Here is an 11,901-nt window from a genome sequence, read left to right as displayed (position 1 = left end):
CCTACCAGAATTTGTCACATGGTCCCCCCAAACTGCAGTGGTGCTAGGAACTGCAGGGAACACAGGTAGACTCAGTGGGCAGTTAATGTCTCTGCCACACAGAATATTACAATCCAATCATCTTTATATTCAATAAGTTATACCTCATCTCTAACCTGCTGAAGTTTGAACTTATTCTCTCATTAGAAAAGCTCCCTCACATCAGAGACCATTGTTATTTATCTCATCATCTCCAGCAAACCAGTACTTAACTGTAATGTACTAGACAAACAGTAAATGGTTATTGCAATACTTGTTATGCCTTATGTGAAGATAGAGATTTTTTTCTAGCTCTTACAAGGAAAAAGAGTAGAAGGTGGGAAAAAGAGTCTAAACCATCTAACTAGTTTCAGAACCATTCTGATACTTTAATGTCTCTCATTTCAGTTATTGCTGTCTATTTTTTGCCATATTTTAATGTAATGAATGAGGTCTTTTTTAGGTGATGTCTTTTAGTCTGGTTTTGTTTTAGGGAACATTTTCTATAGTTGCCTTTTTGTCTCATTTTTCTGTTCCTTCATGTTTCTCAACCCTTTTCTAATTTAATCATGTTTCTCAACCCTTTTTCTAATTTCTAATTTAAAACACAAGATTTGTGTTTTGTTATTTTTATATTTTGTGTAGATATCTTACCTACATACTTGAGAAGCAAATTTTGAAGCATTTATAATACAATTGAAATTAAATTTAAAATTTTCTAATAATTATGTACATGAAACAATATAAACATATATGTTTAAAGTATAATAGAATGAAAACTAGTGAATCCACTACCAGGTTTGAAAAATAGAACATTTTCAATACCTTTGAAGATTCCTTACCCCTCTGAGAGGTTAGTATTATAATCAATTATTTCTTTACTATTTTCTTGCTTTGCTTTAGAATTTTACTCTATGTATATTTTTTCAGAATATATACATATATCCAGAATAACAATATGTTGTTTACTTTTGCATATTTGTGAAACTTATGTGATTGAAACTTACTGTAGATATTATTTTCAAAATGTTTTCACTCTCCATTATATATGTGTAGCTATAATCTGTCCATTTTCATTGCTGTGTAGTATTCCATATAATGGAAGCATATGCTATATCTGTGAGGTGATGATATAGCATTCTGCTTTAGTTTTTTAATGCAATGACTTACATTTATGGATTTTCCAGTGTTAAACCAAATATACATTCTTGGAATAGACCCAACATAGTCATGTTAGTGTGATCAATTTTGTACATTCCTGATATATGCAATTTTTGTCCAGTACTTTGTTTCTGTCTTGTTTTATGTCAATCTCATATAATAGATATTGGCCTCTTTTTATGCCATCATTATTTAGACTTATTCACATGTTTACCATTTTCTTTGCTTAGCATTTCTGCTTACCTCTCAAATCATTTTCTGACTTCCTGACATGAATCCTTTAAAAGTATTTTATTTTGTTTTTTTAGAGAAGGCCTAGTGGTTGTAAGATTTTTCAGTTTGGTCATATCCAAAATGTCTTTATTTTGTCCTCAGTCTTGAACAAATAGTTTGTCTAACCATAGAAATTTAGGTTGACAGTTATTTTCTCTAAACACCTTAAAGTTATTATCCCACTATTACCTACTTTCCAGTTTGCTACTGAGAAGTCAGCAAAAATCAATCAATAAATTTTTAGTTAATTTAGCTTTTCTTTATGACTACTTTAAAGAACTTTTCTGTCTTCAGCATTCTGCAGTTTCTCTATGATGTCTTCAGTATAGATATCTCTTGGTTAATCTTGCTTGGAATATTTGGACTATCTTATTCTAGTGGTTTGTGACTTTCCTCAGTTCTGGAAAATTCGGAGTCATATTTCTTCAAATAGTTTTTTCTCTGATTGTTTCTATTACTCAGTTTTGGAGAACTCATTAGATGCATGTTAGACCCTTCATTATAATTTGCTTTTTAAATTAACTCATATTTTCTGTATTTGTGTCATTATGGTATGTATCTCTCAAGATTTATTTTTCAGTTCTTTCATTCTGCCTTCAGATATGTCTAATTTGCTATTTAACTCATCCATTGAGTTTTCTACTTTATTTATTTATTTTTTTGAGACAGAATCTTGCTCTGTCGCCCAGGCTGGAGTACAGTGGCATGATCTCAGCTTACTGCTACCTCCGCCTCCCGAGTTCAAATGATTCTCCTCCCTCAGCCTCTGGAGTAGCTGGCATTACAGGCACGTGCCACCACATTGGCCAGACTGGTCTCGAACTCATGACTTCAGGTGATCCACCCGCCTCAGCCTCTCAAAGTGTTGGGATTACAGGCGTGAGCCACCACACCTGGCCAATTGTTATATTTTTGATATCAAGATGTTTTATTGGTACTTTTTCACATTTTAAAATATTGTCATTTTTTACTCATATTTTGTATTTCTCTTTCCTTTTAAAAACATATTTTATATACTTATATCATTTAGTTCTAGCATCTAATGTTTTTATGGGCCAAAACTACTATTTACAACGGACTCTTGCTTATGGTACCTTTTTTCCTTATGTATTTGTGAATTTTCATTATGAGCTGAGGTTTACTGCAATGTTTAAAGGCATGGGCTTGATTGTTTTTTTCTTCACCAAGAGCCAAGACTTAGGCAACTTCCCTTAGAGGGTTTCAGGGAAGTAGTCATCCTTAAATTGAGGGCTTTCTAAGCATCTTTTTTTTTTTTTGAGACAGAGTCTTGCACTGTCACCCAGGCTAGAGTGCAGTGGTGTGATCATGGCGCACTGCAGCCTTGAATTTCCGGGCCCAAGCAATCCTCTCACCTCAGCCTCCTGCATAGCTGGGACCACCACACCTGGCTAAGTTTTTAAATTTTTTTGTAGAGAGAGGGTCTCCCTGTGTTACCCAGGTTGGTCTTGAACTCCTGGGCTTAAGCAATTCTCTCACCTCAGCCTACCAAAGTGCTGGAATTACAGGCATGAGACACTGCCTGGCCGGCATCTTGATCTGAAACTTTCTGTGTGCTGTGGGCTGTACTCTCTATTACATGCGATCCACCAGTTCTGAAGTTCTAGACCATGAGAGTAGCAGATACCCCTACAGCAGCCACTTGCTTCAGCAGTTTCCTTTATTTCTCTGGTTTCATGCATTTTCATTGTTTTCCCCTCTTAGTATTTATCTTATCTCTTTGCTAGTTCGTTTTTAAAGTCCAGAATTTCTGATATTTATACTTGTGTAGTATAATTTACATTTGGTAAAACTCACAAATCTTATACAGATTGATGAATTTTTTTCATATGTCTACATTTGTGTACTCATCACCAACATCAAGATACAGGGAATTTCCAAGCCTTCCCATATCCCTTGATGTTTTTCATGTCCCATATTCCCAGAAATCAGTGGATTGAAACATTTTTTAGTTAGTCTCTACAAGGTTAATATTTGAGTTTTGATATAATTTTTGAAGGAGTTTGACCCTAATCTTCTTCTCATATTGTTTTACATTTACTATTTCTTCATCAAAGCTTAGTTAGCATCAATGGAAGATACAGTGGTGCATGCCTGTGTCCCAGCTACTTGGAAGATTAAGCAGGAGTATCGCTTGAGCACAAGAGTTTGAGGCTGTAGCGTGCTATGCTTGCACCTATGAATAGCCATTGCACTCCAGCCTGGGGAACATAGCAAGACCCCATCTCTTAAAAAAAAATAAAGAAACTTGGCATCAATTCCTGGGTTTATGGCTTTACTTCTTTTGTGCTCTGTTTTACGTGAGTAGCTAAAGTCTTTGATATTTTTTTCTCTCTTAAAGGCACTCCGAGTCATGGGGAGAATAATGCGTGAGTGTTGGTATGCCAACGGAGCGGCCCGCCTAACTGCTCTTCGTATTAAGAAGACTATATCTCAACTTTGTGTCAAAGAAGACTGCAAAGCCTAATGATGATAATTATGTTAAAAAGAAATCTCTCACAGCTTTCTTTTCCATTTTCCCCTTTATGTGAATGTTTTTGCCATTTTTTTTGTTCTACCTCAAAGATAAGACAGTACAGTATTTAAGTGCCCATAAGGCCGCGTGAAAAGATAACTCTAAAGTTAAGCATGGGCAGGAGTTGACTTCATCCAATCTCTCTGTTATGTTTAATTTTATTTTGAAAGCAACACCTCCACTCATCTTTTTATTTAATAAGAAAGAAATATATTACAAAAGTATAAAATAAGCTCTATAAAAATGATATAGTCATTAAGTTTTTATTTTACTTGAACCAAGAGCACATGAGTGAACAGGAAAAGATGTTAAAACTTTTTTTTTTTTCTGAGACGAAAACATATTAATTAAACATGCAAACTAGACCATGCTATCTTAAATAGAAATTTAGGTCATGCAATCTATGTTTCCCCATTTTTAAGTTAGCAGGACTTTTTAAAAATAAATATTGCTCTAAATTTTAATATATCAAACATGTGAAAGTGGAGCTGCTCAGTGGAAGATGTGAGATCGGTGTCCCACGTGCTTGGTCTCCCCTTCTGCTGTTCTCCTTCATAATCCACTACTGCAGCAGTCGCTGAACCACTAAACTTGTTCCTTTCCTTTGCAAAAGACATACCTGATATCCTGAGACGCTGAGAAATGTCCCAAAGTCACACAGCTAATGGCAGAACTGGCACTAGGTCCACATCTTGTGATAATGAGCACTGTAGAGTCAACTAGCTTCCTACTTTTCCTTGAATAGTGCTTTTCTCCGTATGCAATCTTTTATTATGATATTTGTGGTTTAGTCATGCAGAAGGCATATTATTTTGCAGAATCATGATGGACCTGCATGAAATCTCAGAACCATATCTGTTGACATTTTTTTCTCATAGAAATATCATGGTTATCCCATTCGTTAATGAGTATTAATGTTTTCTGAACACTTCCAAAGATTAATCAAACATAAATATTCATTGTCTGAAAATATCTTTAAGATACAATTCAGAGGTCCCTATTTCCTTTGTACATATACACTTAGAAAGAAAAGACAGAAGAGGAAGAGGAAAGAAGGAAATATTTTGAGAATATATTGAGAAGAATTAAGAAAACTCTTCAATGAAGTGTAACAACCAAACCCTACAGAGGGTATGAGAAACAGCAAATACATATTCCTCTACCCTTTCACAATGAGCGAGTGAGTACAGAAGAATGCTCATGATAGTTCCGCCTTCATTCTACTTTCTGTGGACACAGAGTAATGAATATTTAATGGGACGTTAAATATGCCCTTCAAATCTATAATGCTATTTTGGTAAAGGAAATTTAACATGATGTCTTTTATTCTCCTAAAACATCTTTTGTCAAACTCCATTCCATAGAACTTTCTTCTGCTGAGATGATCCAAGACCAAAGTGTTCTTTGATATTGCTTAGAAAGTGATAGTACATGTTAGCATATAATGTATTTTGAAGAATGAAATAAATGCTATTGATAACAGTAAAAACAAAAAACAAAACAAAAAAAAAAACCAAAACTAATACCAGTAAAGAAATGCTACTTGAATTTTTTTTTTAAACTGGATTGCTCAGATTACCTGATCGTGGTGGAACCCTTTTATTAAGAGGAGGAGAAACTTTTTACTATCCCATATTTAACTGTTCTATAAAGCAAAGCACAGCTTGGGTAATAGTGTTCTGAAGGATATACTTCTGTATTTTCTCATAGAATACAGTTTAGTGATTATGCTTCATTTCACTATGAAAATATGTTACTGAATATATCTTCATTTTACTGAGCTGAAATAAGGAAGGCAAAACACTGACAGCTATGGAATTTGCGTGTACTTCCATACTTGTTAATGCTCTCATCCACTTATTAAATAATCATAGAGTACCCATATCTTGCTTGCCACAATATCGGGTACAAGAGGGAATACAAAGATAGATAGGTCCTGCCCTCAGGGATTTTAAAGTCTAATTTGGGAATGTGAATAGGGATGTGAGTGTGTGGGGGAAGAAAATAAATTGACAGATAAAATATGAAGTGGGATGTCTTGAGTTCTGCATGACAGTGGGTTTCTAGGATAGGTCTGAAAATCGCTTTCATTTGCAACGCATTTAGAAAGTAGCTTTATTTGGATATTACAGACAATCTAAATATATCATCAGTTTTTAAAAGTGCCTATGTGAAGTGATTTTTTAAAAAGAGCCTATGTAAAGGGGTAATCTTGCTTATGCTTGTTACTAATTTCTCATAGATTGTTGTTCTGCATATATAAGAATGAAATTATTTATTTACTATAGTTGTACGTGCCTCAAATAAACAAGAATGATATTTCCTGTTTTATTTACTTATGTTGGGTAAATATGCTTATTGAATTTTTAAGAGAGGATTTTTTAACATCTCCATTCTTCTTGTCATTATGTTTTGTAGCTTATTTGAGGGTGTCTAAATATAATTTCATATTTTATTGGTTCAACTTTCACTCTGAAGAAATCCGTATGTTAGTACATTTTGAGGTATTTTTCTTGTTCTTGTGTTGGTTAACTATGACTCCTAGCTGAATAGTCTTATATTTCAATTACAAAACACATTTTTAAAGAAAGGGAATAGAGCAGCAAAAATGATGAGGAAAATGTTAAAAGTTATAATATTTCCTTTACTCTTAACAGGATTATATATAGAATATGCTCACTTACAAAAATAGGATGATGAAGTATAGAGCATAAGGCAGGCTTCTTGTATATACTTATGCTGTCAAATGTTATATTGTTTTTAATGGAGTCCCTTTGTGTAATATTTATTTCATTTAAATTTTGTTATAAGCAAAAAAAAAAAAAATTCTTCTTAGGTTAGGTTCAGAGTATCAGTGTTCTTTACTCCTTACAGATATTTTGGCTTTGGGGTATAATACAAGACTTGGGAAAACGCTATTATGAATTTTTAGTACTGTATAAAGTGGTGATGGGATTTAAATGCAGCATCACTTTCTGAAAATAAGAGAAACATTATTTGTTGTCAGTATTTCAGCATGAACTTGTTGCCTTGTAAATTTTGCCTTTAAGTTTGTAATTGGTACAGATTCTGTTGTATGCTTTCTTCTATGTCTAAAATATTTGGCATGTCACATCTAGAATTCTTAATTTATGTTCTGACTTGAGAGTTAAGTGAAACATGACTGTCGTGCACTATTTTAGGCATAGCACTTGCTTTTCATCTTTATACTTTCAATTAACTTTGCATTTTAAATTTCCATGATTGTATGAAAATAGTAACCTGGTTGCAGTATCTGAAAAAATTAAAATTAGCTTTTATTTAAAAATGAAAATCTACAATAGATTCATTAGGTTAGAAGTTCCACAGTAATTTATTATTTTATTACAGCTACTATTGTAGAATTATTAATAAAATAAAACAAAACTACTTCTATTTTCCTGGAATTTTGCCACCATGTGACTTATTGGGGCAGAGAAAACTCAGGGTTATCTTTGAGTCTGCGCAAAAGTACCAAGGAACCTGCTTAGCAAATCATCTGAAAACAGGGAGTTGATGTTTGCCATTATACAAAGTTTGAGTAAACAACTTAAAATTGCTTGTTAGGGCATAGTCTTTGATTGAAATAAGTATGAGAGTGTATTTGGCTAAATAAATGTATTTAAAATATAGAAATTTTGTTTCCCACTGGAAAATTAAGAAAATAACAGTACTAAATGAATAAAAGCTGGCAGTTGATGTCTTCAATAATCATTCCTTTAAATAAATTCACAAACACATTATTACAAGCTACTTAGGAATGTTTAGTATGAGTATCTTAAAATGGCACCATTGTGGTTTTCGAAGATATTTTAAGCATCTTTTGTGAAACATACCATTTCTGTTTGACAATGCTTAGTTCTAGCTCTGCGTGCTAATACCTACATGGAGTTTTTCTGCTATTTTAGTGAAAACAGTAATTGTTTTATCTTGAGAGCTGCTTCTAAATAACAAGTCAATTGGAATATAAGTTTTTAAAAAACATTAATATTAAGTAGAATTTTTATAATATGGGCATTTTTCAAAACATTTTAATGAAAATGTATAGATATTTGACTTTCATTTTTCCATCTAGCCTTGCTTTATATTTCATTATTTTTCTCACTTTTTTTCTTAATATTCCCTCACTATCTTTCAACATTATCATTAGTTTCTAATTTAAAAAATAACTATTATTTAACTTAACCATCTGGAATTTAGCCTTCTAATGAAAGAGAATCCCTTAGTACTCTCAGAGATTATATAACTTGATTCCAGTTTTGTTTCGATGATGAGACCAAGGATCAGAGATTAAATGACTACTAGTTATTAGCAGAACTCTCATGAAAGCCAGGTGGTGACACCCAGCACTGTTCCTTGCCATATCCCCAACTTTTACTGATTAAAAATTAATTTGCATGCATCTAAACCTACCTTGAATGCACACTAACGTAATGTGCCATTCAATGATGATGATAAAATCCCACTTCTTGTGTTTCTACTAAAATAATTTACTCACTCAGGGTGGGGTCAGTGAGAAAAACTAAACTAGGCAAAGAGAGAGTTGTAGAATGGTTGTCAAGCTAAGTAGGCAACCACTGGGGTGCTGATAAAATTAATGGATAAAATTTAGGGACAGAGAGAGTATAGAATTTCTTAGTGCCAGTAATAATTAGAAAAGCTTCCTGACATCCCCCACCCTTTCTGTAAGGATTGTTCTTTCTCTTTGTACTTTGGAATGGGGGTGAAAGGTGATTTAATAGCTGAATTTGGGACTATGTCCAGTGGTATATTATCTGACTTTTCTCTCTTTCTCTTTTTTTTTCCCCCGTCAGTTTCTCATTAGTTTGTCTTTGGCATTCATCTTCTTTTAGTGCATTAAAAAATGTTTGGCAGATCTCATCAATCCCAAGTCAGTCTATAATTCCTATAATTCTTTAGTTATCTTTTAATCTGTCCAAACTGCTACACAATGAACTTCTTAACAAGATTTTAAGTTCCCCACTGATGTGTAAGAGGTTTCACCTCGTAACTTCTCCAGTAATCCTTCATTTGGCACTATAGAGTATTTGTTAATGGCAGAGATGATTTTTTTTCCCCAAAACCTAAAAAGACTAGCTGTTAATTGTATTCTAACTTTTAGCTAACATGTAAAGAATGTCTACTTTTGCTTTAATGCTAAATCCCACTTGAGAAATAGTGACTGGGAAAGACAATTTGAAATATATGCCCCATAATGTGGTTGCTAAATTTATTTCTGCTGTTCCATACCATTGCTTTGTTTTGCTTTTGACATCTCTTAAAACTAAGCCATTATGCTATTAGTTTGGAATATAATACTACAGCAAAATTAGGTAACAATCTCTATTTTAAAATTCCCCTAACAATAATAGAACTGCCAGCATACTTTTCTCTTTCAGTTGTAGATGAATACATTTGAGAGAAGAGCTCTATTTCATCCTAGATTTCAATATTTTCAGATGTGACTGTATTTCCTGATCATTGGTCCAGGTTATCCTAAAAGAAATTTTTCTCTCCAGACCTAACAGTTTTAACTGCAAGAGTTTACTGTGGGTTACATTAATATGAATTTTAATAGGGCCACTGAGAATCTGAGTGCTTTAGGGGATTACCCTTATACCCACTGCCATCACATCCAGTCGGGCCTGTTGTGCTCTATACAAATCTTCCCAGCTGAGGGGCAGATGGGGGCTAAAATCCAACTGCAATTGGCTCCCAGACATAATTTTATATTTTACAGAAAAGCATCTTATTGGCTTATATATGTTTAAAGAATGGTCTGGCTTATACATCTTCAGAAAATGAGAATTTAAAAGCCAAAATAATTCTTGACGTCTGCAAATTGAACATAGAACTTAGAAGAAGTAATACTTTATCTTTTCATCCTGGCATTCCTGAGAGAAAAGAAATTGTATGTTTATCGTGTTGGTTTAATTTTTCAACCCAGACAATCTGCAGCAAGGCACATGGACCCTAATTTTGACATCTTACACACAGTTTTCATTCTATGCATGGAGCTAATTACTGACTTTGCCTGTAAAGAGAGGATTGTGTGCCTAAATTTTGTCTAGGAAATGCAAGCATAGAATGAAATTTACTAATATTTCTATTTCTTCCATAGGCTAAATAATAGCAACTATTTTTGAAGACCCAGCCCTTTTTTTCCTCTTTATACAAAATAAGAGTATCTGAGCCAAAATATTAAATTCTAGTTCATTTCTGCAATGACTAGTGTCATGCTCATGTACTCTTCTAATTCTAGACTGGAGAAGATTATTCAAACTTGATCTGTGTTTCAGGTTTTTAAATGTCCTAAAAACAGAAAATTAGATTCAGATCTCAAAAAAGGAATTTTGGATTGACTTTCAAAGTACTAATACTAATTATACTTTTCTTTTGGTAGCGTGACTCTTCTTATACCTAAGAACATATTACAAATGTCAAAACCATTGCAGTTTGACATTGCAAAACATGCCTTGAACTCTTGAACTACTGTGAAAAGAATCACCGTTGTAAAGACTTTTTGTAAGCTAGCTGATACTCTTAAGTATGTAAAAAGATTGTCTTTCAGCCGACAGGCCCAAAGGAATGTATATAAGGAAGGAATATGAAAAAATAAATTAGGTTTTAAAATAAGAATTGGGCAATAAACTGTATCGAAAATATGTAGATGGATTTTAGTAGTTGTAATTTAAATGTCGAAGGTGAAGAGAATTTCAAATTCCAAAGAGAAGTGAATGATATTCAGATGTTTCATTAATTTCTAGTCTGTGAAAATATGCATTTTATAGTAAATGTATAGACTTATTTTATTTAGAAATAATAGTGTTTTAGAATTTATTAAAAACTCAGTGATAGCCTTTATACCAAAATGTTTAACTTTACCAACAGCAAGTCATAAAAGTATTTATTTTAAAGCTTTTTAATATTATCGCGTAACTTTCATCTGTCTTCAGATGTAAATAATTATCTGCCTAAATGTTATATTTTTATGTATGCATTTTCTGAAAATGTATTGTTTTGTAAAGTGGGAAAGATAATAAATCAAGCACTTGCACTTGTTTCTGTGAAGCATATAGAACTCTATTTTAAATAAAGGAAGATGTGTCGTAGTTTGGTTTCTATATAATTATGTTCGATTATTTTTAAATTGTGTTTTATTTGTATGCAGTGTATGCAGAGGGTGTTGGAGACTTAAAAGCTGGCTCCAATGGGCACTGGAATTTTACTTCCTTCGTTCCTTTCAACCAAGGAGTTATAGAATTCCAGAATTTCAGAACTGGAAGCGATACTTCTTCAATAGCCATTTCTCTACATGGCACTTAGGACAATAGATTTTGTTTCTTTTTTTCTACCAAGCAACTGTTTTTTTGCACTTTTTAAACATTTACTAAATGACTACTGGGTTGACCTGCTCTCAAACCTAAAATAGCTCCCATTACACTTAAAATCACAAGCATGTGGTCTACAAGCCTTTTCAGGACACGGAACCAAACAACGGCTCTACCTTCATTTCCAGTATCCCCACATTCATCCCCAACTGTTCTCCAGACCCTGGCTTCATGCTGTTCCCTGAACTTGCCAAACACATGTCTGTCTCAGGGCTTTGCTCCTGCTCTTTGGTCTTCCTGGAATGTTAAAGGTCTCTGTAAGAATGCCATCACACCAAATTAACCTTTCTTGCTACCCTTTCAAAAGAAGCACACTTTGTCATTCACTACCCATTTCCCCTGTGTAACTTTTTCTTTACAGCATTTAGCATTAATCGGCATTCAATTATATATCTGCTAGTATGTATGATCAAAATGACTAAATCCTTGAGCACTGGAATTAGGGAATTAGGGGTCATTTCACTTTTGTTTGAAGATATAGTTTTAAAATATTAAGAGTAATGTATT

General features: G+C 33.3%; 1 protein-coding gene across 4 annotated transcripts in view; it reads left to right on the top strand.

Annotated features, from left to right (window-relative positions):
* ACVR1C (activin A receptor type 1C) overlaps window positions 1–11,113 on the top strand; it is a 99,083-nt gene extending 87,970 nt beyond the window's left edge. For 2 of the 4 annotated variants that reach the window (XM_077956168.1, XM_077956169.1), the window contains one exon: window positions 2,122–2,745. In XM_077956168.1, coding sequence (XP_077812294.1) covers window positions 2,122–2,667 — 546 coding nt within the window. In that variant the 3' untranslated portion in view covers window positions 2,668–2,745. 4 annotated transcript variants of the gene reach the window in all.
* Window positions 11,114–11,901: the final 788 nt, after the last annotated feature.

This window comes from Macaca mulatta, chromosome 12 (genome assembly GCF_049350105.2).
Source record: "Macaca mulatta isolate MMU2019108-1 chromosome 12, T2T-MMU8v2.0, whole genome shotgun sequence".
NCBI classification, from domain to species: Eukaryota; Metazoa; Chordata; class Mammalia; order Primates; family Cercopithecidae; genus Macaca; species Macaca mulatta.
Note: the sequence above shows the minus strand (reverse complement) of the source record. Positions and strands in the feature narration are given on the sequence as shown.